The sequence below is a fragment of the Geotrypetes seraphini genome, chromosome 2 (assembly GCF_902459505.1).
Source record: "Geotrypetes seraphini chromosome 2, aGeoSer1.1, whole genome shotgun sequence".
Lineage (NCBI taxonomy): Eukaryota > Metazoa > Chordata > Amphibia > Gymnophiona > Dermophiidae > Geotrypetes > Geotrypetes seraphini.
In genome coordinates, this window is record NC_047085.1 from 141,520,419 (window position 1) to 141,546,717 (window position 26,299).

The 26,299-nt window shown below is 42.6% G+C and overlaps 1 protein-coding gene across 4 annotated transcripts in view; it reads right to left on the reverse strand.

The window, feature by feature from the left end:
* Positions 1-770: 770 nt before the first annotated feature.
* GATA6 (GATA binding protein 6) overlaps positions 771-26,299 on the reverse strand; it is an 80,588-nt gene continuing 55,059 nt past the window's right edge. For all 4 annotated transcript variants that reach the window (XM_033933902.1, XM_033933904.1, XM_033933900.1 and 1 more), the window contains exons 4-7: positions 13,626-13,751; positions 10,478-10,565; positions 10,279-10,388; positions 771-2,050 (exon numbers count right to left, since the gene is read on the reverse strand). In XM_033933902.1, the coding sequence (XP_033789793.1) occupies positions 1,886-2,050; positions 10,279-10,388; positions 10,478-10,565; positions 13,626-13,751 (489 nt within the window). In that variant the 3' untranslated portion in view covers positions 771-1,885. The remainder of the gene's footprint in view (positions 2,051-10,278; positions 10,389-10,477; positions 10,566-13,625; positions 13,752-26,299) is intronic.

The following is a 26,299-nucleotide window of genomic DNA, read 5'->3' on the forward strand; positions in this document are numbered from 1 at the left end:
GAGGCTTTTTTCCTTCACCTAGGTTTTCTCTGTGATTATTAGTACATATATATATATATCAATTTACTGGAGTGTGGTTTATTGTGTATCACAGGTGTATATACCTCCAGTCATTCTTAGTTTATATTTTGATACTGCAAAGTTAACTGAGGAGCACTTTGCACCTTATAAATAGGAAGCAGTAAGTGCTCCCACATTAACTGTGGCCAGGTACCCTGCATTAACTGCCACTATAAAATGGAACCAGCATAAGATTTGTAGCTACCGCATAATATATTCCCATAATAAACCACTGTAACTCAAATTTTACCACAGTTTAGTAAAAAAAAGGGCCCCAGTGTTGTATTAGGAAAAAGAATTGTTTAATCTTTGTCTAAAACTCGGGAACAAAAAGATGAAGGCATTTTTCCTGAGAAAACATTTGTTCTTTACAAAATAAAAGGCAAAACTGAAGACACACCAATGGGATGTTTGTCGCAATACAAGGAACTTATGAGGAGGCCTAGTTAACTTTGTGGGGTGTTTTTTGTTTTTTTTAAATTATTAAAGTACCATTAAGTTAAAACGTTTACATTAATTACAAAACAAAGAAAAACAAAAGTGGTTAAATCATATGCATGTGATTTAACACTGATTGCTGCAACGCAAATTGCACTTCTCTTAAAAAATATATTGTGTACTTGGAAGTATTGTTTGCTACCCTGTTTACAAAGTCATGACTGACTGCAGTTCAGTTGTACAACTGTAATTTGTAAAATCTTCGGTTGTACTGAAAGGCAAAGATAAAATGCATGTCTGCATTGTGCCCAGTAAGGGATTTTTTTTTTTTTTGGTCATTTTGCTTCTTTTTTTGGGGGGAGGGGCAGTTGGGAGACAAAAAACTATGAACTGAGAAAAAGCTTGTACCAAACAACTGCAGCATCCATCTGTGATTGTCTTTATTTTAACTCTGATGCAAAAAATGGGTAAACCCAGGTTAAAAAAATAAAAGGAATCTGGTCACCAGTTAACCAGCACCAGTCTGTCTACTGAGTATGTGCTACAGTAGAAGCTAGTCACTCTGGCTGAAACTGTTGAGCTGCCCATACCTCAAACATCTTCAGATTTCCATCATATCCCCAGCTTGCTATGCTTTAACATCACCTTCTAGCGTAAAGGATTCCATTCGCTGCCTTGGGGTGCCCACTGAAGTCTTATAATGATCCCCAAGTCAAACTAGTGGAAGTGAAACTATGTGATACACGTAAGGCAGTGGGAAACAGCTTATATCACCAACCGTTGAGTGTTGTTATCATTAAGCTACAGCAGGTGGAAGGACACAGCGACCGGGATCCAAAACCATTTGTGCCAGAGATGGAGACAGGTAAGGCACACATCTTCATACAGGATGCACAAACAGTGAATAGGAGGGAATGCAGCAATCCCTAGAGCTGGAAGAAGGTGAAGCAATCCATAGAGGTGAATAGAAAAATATTCTCTGGATTTTAGTGTGGAGCTTTCTCTTGACATAGTAGGGGGATCCTCTAAGAAGACCAATCCATTATAAGAAGGGAAACAAACGTACACCAAAGAGGCAGCACTGTTGTACACGTTGAAGGCATATTTTCAGGAACCAGCAAAAGCGAGTTTTCTCTTTCCTGGTATATTAGCTTTACTTTGGAAAAGATACCCTTTGCCTCATTATTTTTGCATAGATGAAAAGTTGAATGTCAGTGGCTGAGCACCATGAGAAAATACTCCTCTATTTAAGGCACCATAACCAAAACGTTGAAAGGAAAGTTCTATTCACCATTCCGGCTACTTGGATGAGTGGAAAGACAAAAAAAAGTGGGCATCTAAAGATTGCAGCACTGTGCAGGGGTATCCAACCTGATTTTCAGCCACGTCATGCAAGAGCCAGAGCACACCATGAATCTTGCCTCACCGACGCCGTCACGTCAGCTGTGGAGGTTAGACTGACTCCAGCATATATCCCTTCTTGACCTGAATACTTGAGTGCCCTATTTTCAGGGCTGGTGCTCCCATCCTGAGCAGACATCACAGAACTCATCTGAAGAAAAAATAAATGTAATTAATGAAGAACTGAAAAAAGATAGTAAAGGTCAATCTATCTCAGTTTAGCTTATTAAAATTTCATTTTTGAAAATTTAAATTGGATTTAAAAAAATATATAGTAAACTCTCAGTTATCCGGCACCCATGGGGATTGGTAGATGCCGGATAACTACAGTTTCTGGTTGCTTGAGAGTTACTATAAAATAGTTTTGTCTCCCTTCCCACCTCATCTCCCCACCCCCACTAGTAGGTCCAACATCTGTTCCTCCTTTCCCACCCTTCTTTCTGGTATGGCTCAATTTCTTTCCCCATCTTCTCTCTTCCCCCCAATATGGATCCAGCATCCATCCATCTCCCCTCCCCTTCACCCTGCTGAACCTTCTCCCTTCCCCAGGGTCTGCCTTCCCTCCCTCTGCATGGGTCTGGTCTATTGGATCCCCCCTCCCCCCACTCACTTACCCAATGCAATCCTGACCTGCCAACCCTCCTCCCTCCCTTATTTACATGAAGCAGCAGCAGCAGCTGGTCAGTAGAGGCAGTGCTGTAAACAGGCTTCTCACAGCCAGCCTCTGCAGGGTCTTTCCTCTGCCGCATCAGAAGTGATGCAGCAGAGGAAAGGTCCTGCCGGAGCTGGCCATGAACAGCCTGTTTACAGCACTGTTTCTACTAACCCGCTGCCATTGCTGCTTTAAGAGGGTAAGGGAGGGAGGGAGGGAGAGGAGTTGATGGGTCAGGACCACTGCCACTGCTGCTTCAGGGCTGAAAAGAGAGGGGGGTTGATGGTTCATGATCGCTGCCACTGCTGCTTTGTGTCTGGAGGAAGGGAGGTAACGGGGTTTGCGGATCAGGATCACAGCCGCCTAGTGTAAGGGAGGGAGGAGGTATGGTGGGTCAGGACCACTGCTGCTTTGGGGCTGTAGGGAGGGACGAATGGAGGGGTTGTCTGGTCAGGACCACTGTCACTGCTGCCTCAGGGGCTGGAAGGAGGACAGGTTTTGGGGGAGTTTTGCCGGTGATTTTTTTTTTTTTCTGGTTGGGTAAGAGTACCAATTGCTTGAGTCCCGGATAATCGGGATTCTACTGTACTTAGAATTTTCCAAAGGAATGTATCAGATTTTTTTAAAATGTTGAACCTATGAAAAACTTGTTTTATAAAACACGTTTTGTCCATAAAACTTCACATAAACTACTGTTGTTACATGTGAATCCAAAGCCATCAAAAGCTGATGCATTTGGATGGCAAAATCAATCATAATCTACCACTAAAACTCTAAGTGGCCCATTTACCAAGCAGCACTAAAAAGTGGCCTGCACTCTCCCCAATTTAGATCTTTCCTGTGCGCCGAGGCCACTTTTTTTAAAAAATTATTTATTTATATAGTTTTATAATTTCATCAAGCATAACAATTTTGACAAAGGATCAGAATATGCACAGATAAAAATTAACAAATGCATACGCATTAATGTATAAGCAATACAAACATCTATTTAGTCCACAAATAATGGATTCAAGACAAGGAAATAAAAAATAATAATACATTCCACTGTAATAAGAAAATTATCCTGAATAGAGTAACAGCACTGGTTATCCACGCTACAGCCGGGATGGTCAGGTCATAAATCAATGGACTAAACCGACCCTTCCTTTGGTCCTAAAAAATCTATTAATTGTTTAGGCTCAAAAAAAAGAAAATTTTTATTTTGATGGGAAATAAAACATTTCGCTGGAAACTTTAACAAAAAAGTAGCTCCGAGGGCTAGGGTTCTGGGCCGCAAGGTCAAGAACTCCTTCCTACGCCTCTGAGTTTTTTATGATAAATCTGGGAAAATCCTAACATTTGAGCCCAAAAATTTTTCATTTAAATGGCGGAAATATAAACGTAAAACATATTCCCTATCACTTTCCAGAGCTAGAGTCAGCAAAAGAGTAGTTCTATCTGTAACCACCTCAAGAGAACTCTCCAAAAATAAAGACTTCTACATTGTCCTTAGATGTTTCTTTAGGGGTCAACTCCCCTTGAGGTCTCTTTATATCCAGGTAATAAGCCCTAACAATTGGAGGTAAATTTTCCACAGGAATGGCTAGGACTTCACGAAAATATTTTCTCGCCATCTCCACTTAAAATTCAAGAGTCTCAAATTATTTTTTCTAAGTGAATTTTCAACATTCTCCAATTTGCGTGAAATAAATGATTTTTCCTTTACCAATTCCAACTGGACAGTCTTTACTTCATTCAAATTTTCTTCTTGTTTCTCCAATTTTTCAGTTAATTTAGATAGATGTAAACCTTGCTGTTCCACTTTGGAATAGATAGTTCCACAAGAGTCTCAAATTATTTTTTCTAAGTGAATTTTCAACATTCTCCAATTTGCGTGAAATAAATGATTTTTCCTTTACCAATTCCAACTGGACAGTCTTTACTTCATTCAAATTTTCTTCTTGTTTCTCCAATTTTTCAGTTAATTTAGATAGATGTAAACCTTGCTGTTCCACTTTGGAATAGATAGTTCCATAGTCATTTTTAATTGTTGAAAGACTCAGTTTTAGGTTGGCGTCCATTATAGATATGGCCTGCCACAGCGCCTCCATATCAATCTTTGCAGGTCTTTTCAATTCCCCAAAACCAATGTTGTTCCCACTAGAAGTTCCTCTCACCTCTACTTCACTGGTGGTGGGGGGTTAATTGAACTTCCAAGCTAGCACCTTCCTCCTGAGTTTCCAGTGTTGGCATCCCTCCTCTGCTGGAATCCAGACTCCTCTCACCGGGCTGCTGGGCTCCTGCAGCTCCCTGCACCACCAAACTTCCGGGCTGGGGAGGAATTGACCTTTGCTCCGTACTCAGAATCGTCCGGAGTACTCCAAGGTCGAGGTCTCCCGACAGCTCCGGGCTCACCTCCGAAGTAGCGTGTGTCTACACACCTGAGTGGGCAAAGGCAGACAAAATCGTGTGCTGACTTATCATCTGCGGGGCGACAGATGCCAGAGGGTTAGGGCGAACTGTTCCCTTCCTTTTCCCCATTGCGGGTCAGTCTTTACTGTGGTAAGTTAACGAAAAAAGTCAGCGACTCTCTGCCTCCCGATCAAGCGTCCGTCCTCGACGCCATCTTGAATCCAGTCTCAGGCCACTTTTAACATGGCAGTAAAATGGCCCCATTTTCCCTATCAGCGAGTGAGCCCTTACTGTCATCTATTTTGTAGGCAGAAAGAGTTCATGCATCAACCACACGCTAATTGGTTATGGCCATTTTCTATAAATGGCACCGTAGGTTAGGCCCTACTACTACCTAACTTAAATGTTTTAATTGATTTTAATCATAAGAACATAAGAATTGCTGCTGCTGGGTCAGACCAGTGGTCCATCGTGCCCAGCAGTCCGCTCACACGGCAGTCCTTAGGTCAAAGACCAGTGCCCTAACTGATATTAGCCTTACCTGCATACGTTCTTGTTCAGCAGGAACTTGTCTAACTTTGTCTTGAATCCCTGAAGGGTGTTTTCCCCTATAACAGCATCCAGAAGAAAGTTCCAGTTTTCTACCACTCTCTGGGTAAAGAAGAACTTCCTTACGTTTGTACTGAATCTATCCCCTTTCAACTTTAGAGAGTGCCCTCTCGTTCTCCCTACCTTGGAGAGGGTGAACAACCTGTCTTTATCTACTAAGTCTATTCCCTTCATTATCTTGAATGTTTCGATCATGTCCCCTCTCAGTCTCCTCTTTTCAAGGGAGAAGAAGCCCAGTTTCTCTAATCTCTCACTGTACGGCAACTCCTCCAGCCCCTTAACAATTTTAGTCGTTCTTCTCTGGACCCTTTCGAGTAGCACTATGTCCTTCTTCATGTACGGTGACCAGTGCTAGATGCAGTATTCCAGGTGAGGGCATACCATGGCTCTGTACAGCAGCATGATAACCTTCTCCGATCTGTTTGTGAGCCCCTTCTTAATCATTCCTAGCATCCTGTTCACCCTTTTTGCCACTGCCACAAATTGTGCAGACGGCTTCATCGACTTGTCGACCAATACTCCCATGTCTCTTTCCTGGGGGGGGGGGGGGGGTGTCTCTCCAAGTACCGCACCGGACAACCTGTATTCGTGTATTCATGTAATCGGTGTGGTAATTGACCATGTTGTTTAAAACTGATTAAAAACATTTTAAAAAAGTAGGTGCCGGAAGGTATAGGCGCTGGAATCAAGCCTCCAGAAGGATGCCTAATGGTGCATTTTGCCTAAGTAGGCACGGTTAGGATTGGAATGGGGCTTAGGTTCCATAGAGGCACGATTCACTAAAGAACTTAGGCGTCTACAATAGAGAATGACACGGGGACCAATTTTTCCCCATCCCCACAGGAACTCAATTTTTCTCTCGAGACTACGGCGGGAGCTCATGGCAGCCATTTCCTATTGGCGATCTACATGGGGCAGGAGCGTAGGAAGATCGCTCCTGCCCCGAAAGCCCGCTAGACCATCAGGTAAGGCCGGGATGCCGGGGGGAAGGCAAAAATATGGGCGGGGGGGGTTCCCCCTCCCCCCAAAAAAAATCCCGATTATGTGAAATTGCAAGTGCGGAAACCGTGAATGGAGAGGGGGAAGTGTAATCAGCTGGTGTGAATAGTGCGCACCATTCCCCAAACTATTGTGGTTGCCTAAAAGCGCCCTCGCCCCATACTAGTGCTTTTTATCCTGCAGTAAGCACACTTTATGCATATCAGAGCTTAGTAAAAAGACCCCCTAAAAGTCCTATAACCTTTCATATAAACTGACGATCTAGGTACTTCAAATGCACCTCATAAATTTGGAATTCCTACAGTAATTCAGTTTTAGGGTAATCATATGCATTCATTTGAAATGACATGGGAATTTTCCATATACTGCATGTCATGTTAGCCCAGAAATTTTGGGGGGTTTTTCCCCCCCTATGTTGTAAATAGTGTGTACTCTTCAGAAGGAATGCATAATGTTTCTGAAAACTGCACACTAGTTTTCAATAATGTGCACTATCTCTCAAATTCTCTAAAGTTGGGCACCCGGCTTATACTTAGCATGCAAAGCTGCATCACAGTTTATAAAATAAGGTCTTTATTGCTGATGCCATTGGTGACCCTCGGGAAGGTTGGAAGACTCCTGGGAGTTTGGGGGGGGGAGGGAAAATTCAAGATAAGCTTGTTCTTCCCTTCTCTGCAGCCTTTGAGCTAGTTGGTCATTTGAATAATAATAATAATCTTTATTCTTGTATACCGCCCAACCATGAGCTCCAGGCGGTTCACATCAAAGAAGGACTGTACAATCAGTGAAATATACATATAGGCAGAGATACAACTATATTCAAGTTACAATCTTATCAAACAGATAGGTTTTTAACAATTTCCTGAAAGCATAATATGATTGTGCTTGTAGAATCAGAATACTTAACCAGGAATTCATTTTTCCTAACTGAAATGCAAAAGTCTTGTCCAGAAATCTCTTAGAGCAACATTATTTTAAAGATGGATACATAAACATGTAATTATTTTGAGTATTTTTATTGGACTTATGTAACTTAGGGCTCCTTTTACAAAGGTGTGTTAGAGCCCTAATGCACGGAATAGCGCATGCTAAATTGCCCTGCGCGCTAGCTGCTACTGCATCTTCTTAAGCAGGCGGTAATTTTTCAGCTAGCATGCGCTAATCTTGTGCATGCACTAAAAACGCTAGCGCACCTTAGTAAAAGGAGCCCCTAAATTCAGAGGTTAAAAGAAATTGGGGGATCTGATATTGCATTGACCTGGTTCATGTTTTACCTTTTGTACTATAAATACATAATACAATGGAATAATGTAAGGACTAAAGAGTGCCTTACAATATGTGGCATATCCCAAGGCTCTATTTTCCTGGTTAACATCTTTTTTATATCACTTGCTCCTTTGATTCAGTGTATGGACTTCATTCTTATATGCTAATGACATCCAATTGCTATCTTTGACCCGTCAAACCAATCAAATATTATTTCTATTCACAATGAACTGCCCCAGATAAATTAAAAGCTGTGATTTTTTTTTTGCCACATCTTTTTACCATTAACGGCATTCAAATACTACTTGAATCAACATTAAAAATTCTTGATAATGATCCTTCTACCTCCACGATAGTCCAATAAAGCTTCTATAAACTAAGACTGGTACATTCATGGGCCGATGCTCAAAATTTTGGCGCTGTACAGAACAGTGCCAGGAAATATCACAAGAAAGCGCAGCAAAATAACTTCCCAATGCTCAACGCCAATGGCACGCAAATTATGTGCAGGCTGTTAGTAGTGAACATTAGAATGGTAAGGGGGATGAACGAGACTGGTGCATGCGCACAAGAGCTGTGATAAGCTCAGCTCTTGTGCACATGTGCCAGGCAAGCCTGAAATGGAAGCATGCCTTGGTGCCTGTTTTCTGCACCTTAAAATATAAGTTTTCCAATTTTTTTGTACTTGGAAGTCTAATATTTAAGCTGGAAGCTGGCGCCAATGTGTGCTTTCAGTTTCAGGTTTGCTCTGACTCACACACATTTGTCTCACTGTCACTGTCAGCATTTAGGGTCATTTTGGGGGGTGGGAGGGTGTCCAGCAGGAGGGGTGGGGTAGCGGGAGGAGGAATTGGGCACTCCTCCTGCTGTGGACATTTGGGGGTGGGGAGGCAGGCTTCAGGGGTCCCGGTAGAAGGGACTGGGCATCCCTCCTGCCAATAGCCTTCACGGGGGAGGGGGGCAAGGTCCCTGCTGCAGCTGCTAAACTGATCGCGGTAGGCAGGTTTGCTTGCCGATCAGTTCAGCGGCCACATTTACTTGAAGGAACAAGAAAAGTAGACCATCATTTTGCTGACCTGCATTTCTGGCACCTTCCACTGACTTAGGGAGGTGCCTAGGGTCACCTAGGGATGCCTAAGCTCGCCTAAGGCCACTTCTGGGCGAAACCACGCCTAGCCTTAGGTGAGGTTAGGTGGCCCTATGCACCTCACTAGGTTCCCGGAGGTTCCTACAATGTACGCAGCCTGTCTCAGGAGTTTTATTTTCCCCAAATAACGTGTGTCCTGATTAGCTTTTAGGCAGCGGTAGGCCACCATAGAATTTGCTCCCTAGTGTCCAGCATACGACTTATTTAAACACAAGATGATGTCATGCCTAAGGGACCTATGTGACCTGGAAATCTCATGTGCTGCATCACATTTTGCCTAGAGTTATGGTAAGTTGATCCAATAAAACTCATTATAGCGTACTCAAATTCCCACTTTCTCCAGAAGCAGAAAGGCTATTGGATCTCAGGATACATGGCAGGTGGCTAATATAGTTTCTGTGCAAAACTGGGAAATAGTGTTCAAATGTGGCCTCTTTGACTTTGCCTTTCTGAATTTAACTATATATATATATTTTTAATTTTATTATTTTATAAACTACATCAGTGTATTACATTTGTTAAAATACAGAACAATTTTCATAGAATACACCACTTCATACAATTAATATAAAAAGCATTACTTTACCCACCCACCCTTCTATCAAATAATGATAATACCAAGTAACTTATTACAAATAAAACTAAAATTTAATATACATATTTTTTTTCCAATTACCTCTCACCCTCCCGGATGTGTAATGATAAAATCTTAGAACAACAAAAACTCTTAATGTGAATCAGCAAATAAAGCCAATGGACCCCATATTTTGTAAAAAAAAACACTGTATCCCAAACAGTCAGCATTCATTTTCTCATATTTGTATGTATTACATACATTTGTCCACCAAAATGTGTAGTTTAATCTATCATAATTTTTGCAATTTTTTGTGATCAATTGAACAGCTATTCCAGTAAAGATCAGGAAGAGCCGACTTTTATATTTATCGAGGGGAGGTTTAACGTGTAACATAGTACCACATATAATGGCTTCATATGTTAGTGAAATATCAGATTCTAAATAATATAGTATTTATTTGTCCCCCAAATCGACTTCCAGAATTTAAATATCAGTGGACAAATAAATAATAGATGATCACTGAATTTAACTATAGAAACTATATTGGTTGTAATTAAGAGGTCTGCAAAATGGCCAAGCATGTCATCCTGTTTACTTTCCTATGTAACTGCCTTCAAGAGGCAGGCCACCAGGACACTAAAACCATGCTTTGTTTAGATTACTGTACTGCTTGATAAGATAATAGCTATGATAACATCCTTTGATGTGCTTAGAAGATATCATTTCAGGACCTACCCCAGAGGAGGACACAGTTTGTCTGTTCGGGGAGGCACTTTTCACACAGTCATCTGAGTTTGCAGAAGATGTAGAAGTTGGAGTCATAATAACTGGATTGTTATTGTTACCTGCAATAGAAGTCGATGCAATTAGAGCCAAAGCTTTCAAATTTTGCAGCCATGATGCAAGGAGTATCATCTATGTACATTTCACTTACCAGAGGAACTCTTGCATTTATTTGTGTTCTTTGGTTTTCGTTTCCGGGTTTGTATCCCTTCTTTTTTCATGGCGAGTGGCCTTGGCACCTACAACAGATTTTCGCATAATTTGATTTGGTTATGTTATGTGCAATCTTATATCCCACCAAATAAATTATATAGGGGAATCTTTAACTAATACATAAATAAATATTACATGTAACAATAAGATACTCTACAATTTTTATAAATATATATTTTTTTCTTATAAATCTTAAATTCTATATGCAATTAATATGATGTATTCAAACACAAATAATATTTAAACACATTTTTTCATAATAAATGTTAGACCATATATTATATACTTAAATATAAACCGATCTGAATATAAACCGAGGTAACCTTTTTTCCCCCAAAAAGGAGGAAAAAAGGTTGACTCAAATAAGGATAGAGGGGGGTCAGGGGGGGTTCCGGGGAAGTTCAGGTGGGGTTAGAAGGGGTTCTAGTGGGGGATTCAGGTGGGGGTGGAGGTGGAGTCTGGGCAGGGGTGGAAGTGGGGTCTGGGCTGGGCAATCTATTGGGGGGGGGGTTTCCAGCAGGAGGGATTGAGCATCTCTCCTGCTTGTGATCTACGGGGGGGGGGGGGGGCAGTGGGAGAAGGAGGAGCCCAGAAGGAGGCTGGGCACCCTCCTGTCAGCGATCTACAGAGGGGGTGGGGGAGTTTCAGCAGGAGGGATTGAGCATCACTCCTGCTGGCAATCTACGGGGGGGAGGGGGTGTCAGGAATATGATATATTCATACACAAATTGGCATCCCTCCTGCCAGTGATCTGTAGGGAGGGGGGTTGCTGGGCAGGAGGGACTGGGCATCCCTCCTGCCACAATCGTTGGTGGGGATATGTGGCTGCGGTGAGGCTGCTAAACTTATCACAGTAGGGAGATCCCTTGCCGCAATAAGCTCAGTGGCCACGTCTACTTACAATGTAGGCCAGCATTTTACTAGCCTACATTTACTAGCCTGCTGTGCAGGGGTCGGGAAGGGAAAAAGAGAGAGCTAGATGCAGGATAGAAAGGAGTGAGGATGCTGTACAATGGGAGGGAGGGAAGAGAGAGGGAGAAATGCTGGACCATGGTAGAAGGAGCCAATGGACAGCAGCCGCTTGAAGAAGGATGTGCAGAAGACAGGAGGAAAGCAGAAACAAAGAGAAACTGGAACCAACCTGATGGAAAAATAAATCTCCAGACAACAAAGGTAAAACAAGAAATTTATTGACTGAAATATATTAGCTTTGGGAAATGTATATAGCAAATGCCTTTGTGTTCAATAGAAAAGGAAATGCATTTCTGTTTTTATTTCTCCAGTGTTTAAGTATTTGCTGACCCTTGCTGTTGCTGGTGGGGAATCCTGAGCACTGCCACCTGAGGACCTCCTCCAAAGGTGGCCAGAATTCTCTTCTACCAAGTGTAGAAGTCGCTGGCTTCATCCTTGAGCCACTGAGGTGCTAGCATCTGTGGCTTAGGAATGTTGCTGCTTCCTGCCAAGCTTGGTAAAAGGAAATTTGGTCACCTTCAGAAGAAGTCTTCAGTCGACATAGCTTGAGGGTTCTCATTAGCTGAAGTATTTATATTTTATATTTACATTAGAGGCTCTGGCAGAAACCCATTTACAAAGTATATATTCTTCCCAATTAATGTTTCCATATTAATAGATTGTCTTTGCATATTTGTAAATGGATCTCTACCAAATCCTCTAATTTAGTAACATAATTAAATGAAATAACTACTTCTGAAGTTTATGGGGACAGAAGAGATTACTTGTGGGGACAGATTTGATTCCAGCGAAGACAGATGGGATGGATTTGCTTGTTTGATTCCAGTGGGGACAGACGGAGACAGTAATTATTATCAAATGGCAAACCTCAAAACCAGAAAACAGGCTTCAAAATAGACCACTATAGGGTTCAGAAGCCCAGCTCATATCACTGGCTTGCTCTTAACAGTCAGGAAAAACAGAACAATAAAAAAAAAAGCCTCTCCTATAAAAGGATAGTAGAAAAAGACTTCTACAAAAACCCAGACTCTACTGTTCCAAATCAGAACTTCTTATGCAAATCATCTGAAGTTCAAGAAAATGTCAATGTAAACCTCTCGGGCAAAATAAGCACTTATCTTAAAGTCAAAGATTTTCAGTCGAGTTGATGAAACTTCACATCCAATCCAAAGTAGCTTATTTTCAGCAGTCCATACATCCAGCCAGAGAGGAAAACCAATTCCTGACAAGGGCCACTTGTTTCATGACTTCCTGCTGCTTCAAGAGAAGGACTTCTCCTGAAGCAGTCACATAAGCAGTTGAGACATTGATGTGACTATGATAGACCCATGGTAACCCTTGCTTATCTTGTGTTATGGGTCTGAGCACATTATATATATTTTTTTTAATTTTTTAATATTATTTTGAATGAGGAGTTGACGTACTTCAAAGCAAACTTGTATTTTTTGGTGGATAGTTTAATTGATTGATAGAAAGAGATGCCAAGTAATAATCAAGGGCAAAGATGCAATATATTTTGGAATTTAGGGCACCTTTTACAAAGCTGCATTAGCGATTCTCCCATAACAAATGCACCAAAGCCCATAGGAACTGAATTAGGGTTCCCAAATGTCCGTGAAAACCCAGACATGCCCAGCAGTTTGTCTGGGTTTTGTAAAGCTCTGACCACATCTGGAGGGCTTCTGAGCATGTGCGGATCATGCTCAGAGGCCTTCAGATGTGTCCCGGAGGAATAGATGGAAGCTTGCTGGGGGCAGGGCTGGGGGTGGGATGGGGTGGGGCTTGAGGCCGAATGTGGCAGAGCTAGAGATAGAACAGGGCGGTGCTGGGGTGGAATGGGGCATGGTAACCCTAAACTGAATGGGCTTCGATGCATTTGCTACAGGGAAATTGCTACCGTGAATTTTGTAAAAGGAGCCCTTAAGATTTTGCCTGTAACATATTTTCTTCACTGCTTGCCCTGGATCGGTTGCATGGAATGCTGCTACTCTTTGGATTTTTGCCAGGTACTAAACCATGAGAACAGGCTAGATGGACGATTGGTCTGACCTAGTAAGGCTATTCTTATGTTAATATGTTGCACAAGCTATGAGAGTAACAAAACAGATCCTTACCCCATGCAATTTCATATAGAGTCCACATGCATTGCAGACAGGCTCCCCCTCCGCATTCCTGCGCCACAAGGTGGTGGTTGAGGTGTGGCAGTTGGCACAAGACAGACCAATCCTCCTTGAGGATGGCTGAAAGCAGAGAAACAAAACATGAGCCCAAGAAACAAATCATTTTGTAGTGTAGTACAATTTTATTATCTCAAAAACACTACCAGATATAGGAAAGGCAGGCAGTAATACATCAGATGGTATTTACTCAATATGAAAGTCATCTAGGATAAGACAGCTTTGCCAGAGAATTTGCTGGTACTGTTTTGTGCAAGAAAGATAACCTATAGGAAACAGATTCACCTGGGAGATTTTCTGCGACACATAGTAGTACCATGAGGCTGCCACTAGAGGTTGTGGTAGCAATTTTGAAGTGCAGCCATGATGGGCAGGACCAAGTGGGGATCATTCCTGCCTGGAGCAACTATAAGGGATGGGGGTGGGTAGGGAGACGCCTTGCTCTTGCGGAGGGGGAGAGGGAGGGGAATAAAGATGGGGGACCTTGCTCTTAGAGTAGGGGAAGAGGGCTAGGAATTGGGGGTGGGAAAACTGCCAGATACCCTTATGTGGGTCCTAGACGATGTTCAGCCAGGACCCATGTAAGTGTCAAAACAAGTGCCTGGCTGAATATTGGCTGGGATCTGGGACTTGGGACCTGAGACCTGAGACCCTGGACCAGGAAAAGTACAGTCAGACAATAATATTCAATGTTGGTGCCCAGCCATAGCCTGACATTGAATATCAGGTCTAATATAGCCAGCAACAGTCTGTGCATTTAAAAAAATAACACCCCCCCCCCAAAAAAAAAAAAAAAAAACCCACTGACACCTGCTGGCTGAATATTGCCTAGAGAATTACTAAGGTGTATTAATAGAAAAAATGTTTGTTATTTGACAACTAGTGCTTATTAAATATAATACTTAAGTTATTTGCCCTTAATGCAAGATTTGTTTTACCATAATGCATGTTAAATAAAATTGAAATGCAAAGCACGGAAATGCATATCAAGTGGCTCATTAGTATGCATAATGAAGAACTTGTGCAAAAAAATCTCACAAGCTCCATGACTCAAGGAAGTATAACACTATTTCAAGGGATACATTTGAGAAAAGAGGAAGAAGGGATTTTTTCATTTATCACACTTTTTTTTTTCAGTTGTAGCTCAAGGTAAGTTACATTCAAATACAGTAGGCATTTTCCTCTCCCCAGACAGCTTGCAATCTAACATCCCCCCCCCCCTCCCACCCTCTTGGCTGAAAATTGCCACGTGGATGAATAGTGTGAGACCAGCAAACTGTGAAGCTTCCGTATTTCGGATTTTCTGAAACAGCACAAGTGAAACGCGTCAAAACCCATCATGAGAGAGAAAACGTCTTGCAGATAGGTCAATGCTTTTCTATTGAATATTATAACAGCTTGAAATGGTGATTTGTTCAAGATACAGTTTCTCTGTGCAGTGCTATGATTAAAAAAGTAGAGACAATATGCTGGGGCATGACTCGTTTGGTCTTTATTAAAATAAATTTCTGAGCATTTTTAATACTATAACAGAGAGAGTGGTTCTACTGGGTTCTTTGCCATATATCTTATCTTATTCAAACATGTCCAATGGGATATAAATATTATTTTATCCACAGATGATCAAAATGCCTTTCACGCATCACTCATCTTGAGCTCCCTTGGGAGAATGGTATAGAAAATTTAATAAACAAATCACTCAGCTACATACCTTATCCCCTATTCATTTTGTACATATGTATCAACCCCCACTAGTAACATCGACTCCCTCTTCATCCATAATGATTCTACTAGGTGTTTTTAATATTCACTTGGAAGTCACATGAGGTCATCTTGTTAAGGATTTCACTCAATTCTATCAGAACTTGCAATTTTACACCTACCCACACTGCAGGACATATTCTAGATCAGGGGTGCTCACAAGGTCGATCGCGATCGACCAGTAGATCGCAAAGGCAATGCGAGTCGATCGCAAAGCCATGATAGACTCGCGTTGCCTTTGAATTCTGTTCTTCCTGCTTCCCCGACACCAGGCCAGGCATGTACAAGTGCTGGGCCCACAATTCTCCCCCTTCCCCCCCCCCCCGACATCAATTCTGACATCGGAGAGGAAGTTCCGGTCCAGCTGTTGGAGGAGGGGAAGGCTTGTGAGCTCAGCACTTGTATGCACCTGGCCTGATGTCGGGAAAGCAGGGAGAAATCTGTGGCAGTGGCATGGTGGGGGCAGGGAGAGAGAAAGAAAGACAGAAAGAAAGAAAGGGGGAGAGGGAGAGAGAGAGAAAGACAGAAAGAAAGGAAGGGGACAGGGAGAGAGAGAAAGAAAGAAAGAAAAAGAAAGAAAAGAGGCAGGGAGAGAGAAAGACAGCAGGAAGAAAGGGAGCAGGAATACAGAGATAGAGAGAGAAAGACAGAAAAAAGAAAGGGGTCAGGGAGAGAGAAAGATAGACAGAAAGAAAGAAAGAAAGGCGGCAGGGAGAGAGAGAAAGAAAGAAAGAAAGAAAGAAAGAAAGGGGAGGGGCAGAGAGAGAAGAAAAAGTTGGACTCATGGAGGGACAGAGAGAGATGTTGGTTGAGGAATGGAATGAGGTCTGGAGGAGAGGAAACATGCACAAGGCAGAAAGAAGGGAAGAAATATTGGATGCACAGTCAGAAGGAAGCGCAACCAGAGACTCATGAAATCACCAGACAACAAAGGTAGGAAAAATGATTTTATTTTCAATTTAGTGATCAAAATGTGTCCATTTTGAGAATTTATGTCTGCTGTCTATATTTTGCACTATGGCCCCCTTTTACTAAACCGCAATAGCAGTTTTTAGCGCAGGGATCCTATGAGCATCGGGATCAGCCCGGGGCATTCAGCACAACTCCCTGCACTAAAACCACTAGTGCAGTTTAGTAAAAGGGGATGGGGTATATTTGTCTATTTTTGTATAGTTGCTACTGAGGTGACATTGCATATTTTAAAGTCATCTGCCTTGACATCTTGGAAAACACCCTGAATATAAATGATAATTAACATTTTCTCTGCGCACAGTGTGCTTTGTGTTTTTTAAAATTTTATTGTTGGTAGAACATTTTGACTTGGTCATTTTAAAAGTAGCTCACAAGCAAAAAAAAAGTGTGGGTACCCCTTTTCTAGATCTTATATTAACTAGCTCTAATCTAACTGCAATGATACATAACCGTCATTCCTTTACCCTGGACTGATCATTCCCTCTTTAACTTTAATTCACCTGAAAATAGCTCTTATGCCTGCCAAAACAGAGCCTTGCATGCTATAGCAATGAACAACCTGGATGATCATCTAAAACTTCACTTTTCTACTCTTCCCCTGGATGAGAAAGTAACCACAGGGAGCACTTCTATACTTTCGGCACTACATATGGTTGCACTAGCAAAGACACATCGCCGACTTCACAAGAAAAATAAACCATTAAGTCTTCTCAAAAAGAACGAATGTGGAGGAAACATTGTACTAAAAATGCTCTACAGGCATATAAACAGTTGACAGCTGACTATTTTTTAAGAAATTACTTACCGTATATATTCAAATATAAACCTATTCAAATATGAACAGAGGTAGTAACCCTTTTCCCCCCATAAGGGGGAAAAAAGTTGACTCGAATATAAACCAAACTCACATCTGTTATTGTGGGAGTGAGTGGCCTAGTGGTTAGTGCTGCTGCCTCGGCCCTGAGGTTGTGAGCAGAGAATTAGAGAACAGCACGGGGACAAATTTTTCCCCCCGTCCCCGCAGGAACACATTTTCCTGTCCCAGCCCCGCGAGTTCTTTTCCTGGTGAGGCCCCACCTGGAATACTGTGTGCGATTCTGGAGGCCGCATTATCGCAAGGATGTGCTGAGACTGGAGTCGGTGCAAAGAATGGCCACCCGGATGGTCTCGGGACTCAAGGACCTACCATACGAAAAACGGCTTGACAAATTACAGCTATACTCGCTCGAGGAGCGCAGAGAGAGGGGGGACATGATCGAGACGTTCAAGTATCTTACGGGCCGCATCGAGGCGGAGGAAGATATCTTCTTTTTCAAGGGTCCCACGACAACAAGAGGGCATCCGTTGAAAATCAGGGGCGGGAAACTACGAGGTGACACCAGGAAATTCTTTTTCACTGAAAGAGTGGTTGATCGCTGGAATAGTCTTCCACTACAGGTGATTGAGGCCAGCAGCGTGCCTGATTTTAAGGCCAAATGGGATCGGCACATGGGATCTATTCACAGGGCAAAGGTAGGGGAGGGACATTAAGGTGGGCAGACTAGATGGGCCGTGGGCCCTTATCTGCCGTCTATTTCTATGTTTCTATGTTTCTATGTCCCTGCCCCATCCCTGCAAGCTCCATCCTCATCTGAATAAACCTCAAACACTTTAAAATCATAAGTGTTCGAGACTTGTGCGGTTAAGGCAGATCTTATAGGAATGGCATAGGGACAGGGACAAAACTCGTGGGGACGGGATGGGGAAATTGAATTCCTGTGGGGATAGGGGAAAATTGGTCCTCATGTCATTCTCTAGTTGTGAGTTCAACCCCAGCCTGCTCCTTGTGACTCTGGGCAAGTCACTTAATTCCTCCATTGCCCCAGGTACTACAGTTAGATTTCTGATCCTGTAGGGACAGATAGGGAAAATATCCGAGTGCTATTCAATGTTTTGTAATTGCTTTGGGTGAATTTCTTCATGAAAATGGAGTAAATAAACAACAATCACTGTGGGAACTCGCATCAGTCATTCTGAGCAGTGAGACTGCACGGGGCAGAAGCACAGGAGGACCGCTCTTTGCCCTGGTTCACCAATGGAACAGCAGGGCTTAAGGTCTGCCCAGGGAAAGGCCTGTGATGGGTCTTAGAGGGGAGATGACTCGAGTAACCTGTTCTGAGCTTGTTGGGGAGAACAGGATGGAAAATAAATTAAATAAATAAATATAAACTGAGCCCCCTGTTTTGCTGTATTGCAAGTTTATGCTGAGATCATCGGATAGCGATCATCCCAAATTTGCACAGGCTTTTGTTTACTATCAGTTTGAATTGCGGTTTAATTCAAAACCTTATCAACTTTGGACCCCTGAAGAAGGCGTGTTTACCGAAACACGGACCGTGTTGGGTCCCTTGGTTTTGTGAAAGGTGGTAATAATGACCTCCTTTAATAATTGATATAATAAACCCAGCCTGCATCTTGTACATTTTGTCTGCAGTTTTTTTTCTTGTTTTTCATTTGTTGTTCTACTTCCACTGCAGTCCTTGGTTTTTTCACCCCTATTTTTGGGCCATTTGTTTGGTCCCAAAATCTAGGTTTATATTTGAGTAAGTACAGTATTTCTTTTCAGAGATACTATTTCTCCAGATTGATTAATAAAGCTCCAAACACTGACAGGCTCTTTCAAATTATTTCAAACTCCACAGACTATACTGATATATCTACACCCTCTGCTAATAGCTTAGCTTCCCACTTTGAAGCCAAAATTAATACTGCACAGCATGACATTTTGTCTCTTTCTTCACCTCATTCATTGTCCTCATCAATACTGGTGACTGATTCTAGGTTCTCTTTAATTGGTCAGTCCAGTCAAAGAACTCGTAAGAACATGACAACTGCACTTCACAATCCCATATCATCATCATTACTCATAAAAGTGCCAAAAGAGCAAACAGGATGCTAGGAATGACTAGGAAAAGGATGGTAAATAAGACCAAGAATATTATAATGCCTCTATATCGCTCCATGGTGCAACCTCACCTTGAGTATTGTGTTCAATTCTGGTCCCCGTATCTCAAGAAAGATATAGCAGAATTAGAAAAGGTTCAAACAAGGGTGATCAAAATGATAAAGGGGATGAAACATCTCTCATATGAGGTAAGACTAAAGATGGTAGGGCTTTTCAGCTTGCAATATGATTGAGAATGATGTAGAATGAGAAAAAAGTGAATAGATTTTTCACTTTTTCAAAAATCACAAAGACTAGGGGACACTCAATTAAGTTATATGGAAATACCTTTAAAACAAATAGAAGGAAATATTTCTTCACTTAATGAATAGTTAAGCTCTGGAACTCATTGCCAGAAAATATTGTAGCAGCGGTTAGTATAGTGGGTTTAAAAAAGGTTTGGACAAGTTCCTGGAGGAAAAGTCCAAAGTCTGCTATTGCAACAAACATGGGGGAAGCCACTGCTTGCCTTGATATCAGTAGCATGGAATGTTGCTACTATTTGGATTTCTGCCAGGTACTGTGACCTGGATTGGCTACTATTGGAAACAGGATACTCGGCTAGATGGACCTGGTCTGACCTGGTATAACTCTTCATATTCTTAAAATCTGAGTCTGCCTTCCTTATCTGCACAATATGATCTCTACCTCTTTTGAAGTTTGGAATTGTTCCAGATGGGTGGGAAACAGCACATAGATATGTTGGAACTGTTCCCTTCTCTCAGTTATGACTATGTACTCATTTACCGCCTGAGTTGGGCAGATGTCAGCTACCTGACAGAAATCCCTGTGTAGGATTGAAACTCGGGTTATGGGTGGTGTAGGCAAGGAACCTATCAGGTACATCACCAGGCCTCATCAAAAGCAAAGATACTATACAAAACTCAGGTAGGAATGATGTCATGGTAGATGCATCAAAGCCCATAGGATTTAATGGGATTTGGTGCATTCACTGTTGTAGCAACGATACCATAGCTTTGTAAAAGGTGCCTATAGTGGGAAAGGACAAAAAAAAAGAAAAGAAAACAAAGAGAAATAATATATTTACTAGAAACCACATATATACAAACACTCCACAAGACAAAAAATGCCAAAATATAAAAGAGAATAGCAATACTAATAAGGTAAATTTTAAAAAATATATCTGAATCACTTACTTTAGTGGTGTCTTTATTTTCTAAGCCATACCCTTCATTATTAAAAATTGGGGTGAACGATACTAACATTCAAAACAGTGCATTGTAAGGCCAATGTAATAAAGTGTGTGTTGAAGCTCTGCACTTATGTTCAGTGCACATGCTCCTAATGCATGCATAAAAAAAATGCGTTATGCTCTTGGTAATAAACAAATCATAGATAATAACAGGTATTCAAAATTATGTGCAAATATGGGCATGCTGGATAGTCACTGTGGAAGCCTGCATGCACTGCGGTGCATCAGACCATGCATTAGCAGCAGAAGCAGTAGTTTGTGCACATTGGCCCTGATTCTATATAAGAGACCTAAAGTTAGACATCTAGATAGGTGCGCCTAACTTAAACCCTCTTTTACTAAGCTGTAGAATTCTATGAGTGTTGGAGCATTTAGCACTCCGGGCTGCGGTAGAAACCTCTACCGCGGCTTTGTAAAAAGGAGGGGGGTGGGGTAATTATTTAAAAAGCTTAATTGGTGCCAATTATGAGCAATTAGCAGCTCATAATTGGCAAAGATTAAAATGAATTGGGTGGTGGGTTCCTAACTCAGTAGCGCCTACCACTTTCAAGTCCAAGGCATCTACTAGAAAGTAGGTGTGGATAGGGGGGCGGATCATGCGCATGTTTTGTATGCAGGTGCCTGAAGTGGACTGAGGCTGCAGAATGGGGCCGGATTGGCCCAGGCGTCTGAAACCCTGACCACAGGTGGGGCCTAAGGCGCCTGGGCCAACCAGAATAGGCCCATAGGAGGGGCCTAAGACTCCCTGGCCTATTCTGGTTGGCCTTTAGGAGAGGCAAAACATGGTGAAGAAAGTGCTGGGAATCAGCGATTTGGGGGGAGAAGCCAGCAAGCTAAAAAAAACCCGCAAATAATCGAAACCGCAATTGCTGAAACTGTGAATACGGAGGGAGAAGTGTATATTGTGGGGAAAGGAGGGGAAGAATAGGTGGGGATGCAAAACATGAGATCCAGGTGTGCAGAACTGCAGTAGAGAAACTGTGACAGAGCTACCCTGCCAATGAGGTCCCTGTCCTCAAATAGTCACTCAGAAGCAATGGCCTTGTAATAAAGCTTTATTTTAAAAAAAAGGGGGGAGGGGCGGGACTGCAGAGATGATGTTTGTGATGCCAGCGTTTATTCAGTCAATCAAATGATGTAGAATCACATAACATTGCTCTGAGCATTTCTGTCTCACCGCCGCAGTACTAAAAGCCTGTACTATCTCTTGTGTATCCACCATGGCATTTTTCTTTGAAATCAGATATTTCCGGACCCCCTGAAGAAGACGGTTTAGTCGAAACACGGACCGTGTTGGGTCCCCAACTTTCAAAGCATATGTGGATTTTAATGTTGTTATGTGATTCTACATCATTTGATTGACTGAATAAATGCTGGCATCACGGACATCATCTCCACAGTACCCCCGTGCTTTGTTTCGTTGGATTCACTGCGGACCTGTTGGGTTCTTTTTTGTTTTGTGACCCTGTAATAAAGTTTTCAACACTGTTTTAAATTTAGGAAAGGATGCCTCTAAAATGGCACAAAAAATGGATTACCTTTTTTATATCCATCACACTTTCCCCATCTATGATTACCACCAATAAAATACTCATAGAAACATGATGGCAGATAAAGGCTAACTGGCCCATACAGTCTGCCCATCCGCTGTAACAATTATCTCTTCTTCTCACTAAGAGATCCCACATGCCTATCCCAGGCTTTCTTGAATTTAGGCACGGTCTCTGTCTCCACCACCTCTTCCGGAAGACTGTTCCACGCATCTAGCACCCTTTCTGTTAAAAAAAGTATTTCCTTAGATCACTCCGGAGCCTATCACCTCTTAACTTCATCCTATGCCCGCTCATTCCACAAATTCCTTTCAAATGCTGTAATGGGTGTTATGCAGGAGTTTGTGCAATTTGGAGAATATAGTGTCAGAAGACATCTGGTTTAAACCACAGCTGTTCTTGATGAAAGAAAGAGTAGCTAATAAATCTTATTGGAGGATTTTCAATTTGGTAACTAAAGAATTACACCAGATAGGGTTCACTTGAAGTTCCGCAAAGCTCTGATACACATAGAAGACTCAGGAATAAATTGAGTGGCCTGAAGATGGGTCCTAAGGTGGTGGACTGGATTAAAAATTGGTAGACCAAGAGATGAAAAAGGATACTGGTATAATAAATTTTATTTATTGTGTTCATACCTGATATGTTCCATAACAATGACTCTCTAAGTAGGTTACTACTACTAATCACTTATATAGCACTGAAAGGCGTGCACAGCATTGTACGTAAATAAATTACATATATAAATGTAAGAACATAAGAATTGCCACTGCTGGGTCAGACCAGTGGTCCATCATGCCCAGCAGTCCGCTCACACGGCAGCCCTATGGTCAAAAAACAGCGCCCTAACTGAGACTAGCCTTATCTGCGTACGTTCAGGTTCAGCAGGAACTTGTCTAACTTTGTCTTGAATCCTTGGAGGGTGTTTTCTCCTATAACATCCTCCAGAAGAGCATTATAGTTTTCCACCACTCTCTGAGTGAAGAACAACTTCCTTACGTTTGTACGGAATCTATCCACTTTTAAATTTAGAGAGTGCCCTCTCGGTCTCTCTACTTTGGAGAGGGTGAACAACCTGTCTTTATCTACTAAATCTATTCCCTTCATTATCTTGAATGTTTCAATCATGCCCCCTCTCAGTCTCCTCTTTTCAAGGGAGAAGAGGCCCAGTTTCTCTAATGTCTCACTCTACAGCAACTCCTCCAACACCTTAACCATTTTAGTCACTCTTCTCTTGACCCTTTCGAGTAGTACTGTGTCCTTTTTCATGTACAGTGACAAGTGCTGGACACAGTATTCCAGGTGAGGGCGTACCATGGCCCGGTACAGCGGCATGATAACCTTCTCCGATCTATTCGTGATCCCCTTCTTAATCATTTCCAGCATTCTGTTCACCCTTTTTGCCGCCGCCATTCATTGCGCGGACGGCTTCATTGACTTGTCGACCAGTACTCCCAAGTCTTTTTTCTGGGGGGGGGGGGGGGTATCTTCAAGTACTGCACCGGCCATCCTATATTCGTGCATAAGATTTTTGTTACCGACATGCATCACCTTACACTTATCCACATTAAACCTCATTTGCCATGTCGCGGCCCATTTCTCGAGTGTGTTTATGTCACGATGCAGGTCTTTGAATCCTCTTGCGGAACCTTGTCAAACGCCTTCTGAAAATCCAGATATACGTCGACCGGGTTGCCCTTGTCTTTCTGCCTGTTTACTCTCTCGAAGAAGTGCAGCAAGTTCGTCAAAGATCTGCCTTTGCTGAAACCGTGCTGGCTGGTCCTCATCAGATCGTGTCCGTCAAGATGATCAAAGATGTGGTCCTTTATCAGCGCCTCTACCATCTTTCCCGGTATCAAGGTTAGACTCATCGTTCTGTAGTTTCCTGGATCTCCCCTCGAACCCTTTTTGAAGATCGGCGTAACATTCACCACATTCCAATCTTCCGGAATCTTTCCCGATTTGATCGACAGATTGGCTACTAGTTGAAGCAGTTCAGCTATAGTCCTTTTCAGTTCCTTGATGACCCTCGGATGGATGCCATCTGGTCCTGGGGATTTATCACTCTTTAGCCTATCAATCTGCCTGTATACCTCTTCTAGACTGACTGTCAGCCCTGTCAGTTTCCCATCTTCATTTCCTGTGTATAGCCTGTCGGTTTCCGGTATGTTGTGTATGTCCTCTTCAGTAAATACAGACGCAAAAAATGTGTTCAGTTTCTCGATGATGGCTTTATCCTCCTTTAGCACTCCCTTTATTCCATGGTCATCCAACGGCCCCACCACTTCCTTCGTGGGTCGTTTCCCTTTAATATATCAAAAGAACAACTTGAAGTTTTTTGCCTCCTTGGCTATTTTTTCCTCATAGTCTCTTTTGGCCCCTCTTACTGCCTTTGGGCACCTGCTTTGATGTTGTTTGTGCTTTTTTCAGTTTTCATCCCTTAAACAAAGTCTTCTTCTCTCTGAAAGCTTCCTTCACCGCTACAATGAGCCACACCGGTTCCTTGTTCTTTTTCTTCTTGGATCCCTTGTTGATACGTGGTATATATAGATTTTGCGCCTCGGTGACTGTGTCCTTAAAAAGGGACCATGCTTGCTCTAGCGTTTTTACAGTGCTTATCCTCTTCTTAATCTTCTTCCCCACCATGAGTCTCATCCCTTCGTAATTCCCTTTTTGGAAGTTCAGTGCCGTGGCCGTCGTTCTGGATCGATGTTTTGCCCCTGTGTCCAGATTGAAGCGGATCATATTGTGATCACTGCTTCCCAGCATCCCTTCTACTTCTACACCTTGCGTTGGTCCTCGTAGTCCATTTATAATTAAGTCCAGAATTGCATTTCCTCTCGTATTTCCTTGATAATTTGTTCCAGGAAGCAATCGCCTACAGCAACCAGGAACTTGGTCTCCCTACCACAGCTGGAGGTGCCTATTTTCCAGTCTATCCACGGATAATTGAAGTCACCCATGATAACTGCATTGCCTCCCTTGCAGTTGTGTCTAATCTCATGCGTCATTTCTCCATCAATTTCTTCGGACTGCCCTGGGGGTCGGTAGTAGATGCTGATCTTCGTTTCTGTTCCATTTGTTCTCAGAATTTTGACCCATAGAGACTCTACCTTATTTTCCGTTTCCGGCGTGTTCTCTATGGTAGACTCAATTCCCTCTTTGACGTATAGGGCAATACCCCCACCTTTTTGACCCACTCTGTCTCTGCGGTATAGCTTGTATCCCGGTAGAGCAGTGTCCCAGACATTTTCCTCATTCCACCATGTTTCCGTGATGCCGATGATGTCGAGGTTATCTTTTTGTGCCATAGCTTCCAATTTCCCCATCTTATTCCTTAGGCTCCTTGCGTTCATGTACATACACTTGAGTTTGCGGCCTGTTACTTTCTTGCATTTCCTTCCCTCTTGTGTCCCTTTTGATGTCAGAATTTCTGTCTTGCCTATGATCCAGTGAGAATCTTCCCTGCTATCTTCCTGCACAGTATCCTCTGGGTATACTGATTCCCAAACCATCGACTCTCGGTCAACTGTTGGCTTTCCCCTTCTTTTTAATTTAAAAACTTCTCAATTTCTCTCTTGATGTTGCTTGCAAACAGCCTCGTTCTGTTCTCTTGCCTCTCTAGCCACAGGTCTGTGTCCCTGGTGTAGGGCTATCTCTCCAGCCATAGGCCTATGTCCTCTGTGCACTTCCATCTTCCCTCATCCAGGCGTTGGCTTGCACCAGACTCGTCTTCCTTGTGGTTGTCCTCCAGGTGGTCCTCACTCACTGTAGGTGTATCCTGGTCCTCTCTCACTGTGGGTGTATCTTGGTAGCTCCACTGTTGGTGATTTTCCATGGCCTCCCTGTATGCCTGTTCGATGAACTTCTCTAACTCCCTGGCTTCTTCCTCAATGGTTTCCTCTGTCATGAAGTTTTCTGCCTCTCTGTCCCCTCCTCTTCCACTACTAGAAGTGCTTCTAGTTCCAGTATTCTGCCCTCCAGGAGTCTGACTTGCTTCTTCAGCCCCTCCAGTTCCTCGCTTTGAGTGCATACATACGACTGCCCCCCAGAGGGGAGGTAGTCATATATATGGCAAACGGTGCAGAAAACTGGGTAGCTCAACATCCTGCTTCTGTCTGCTGCATCCATT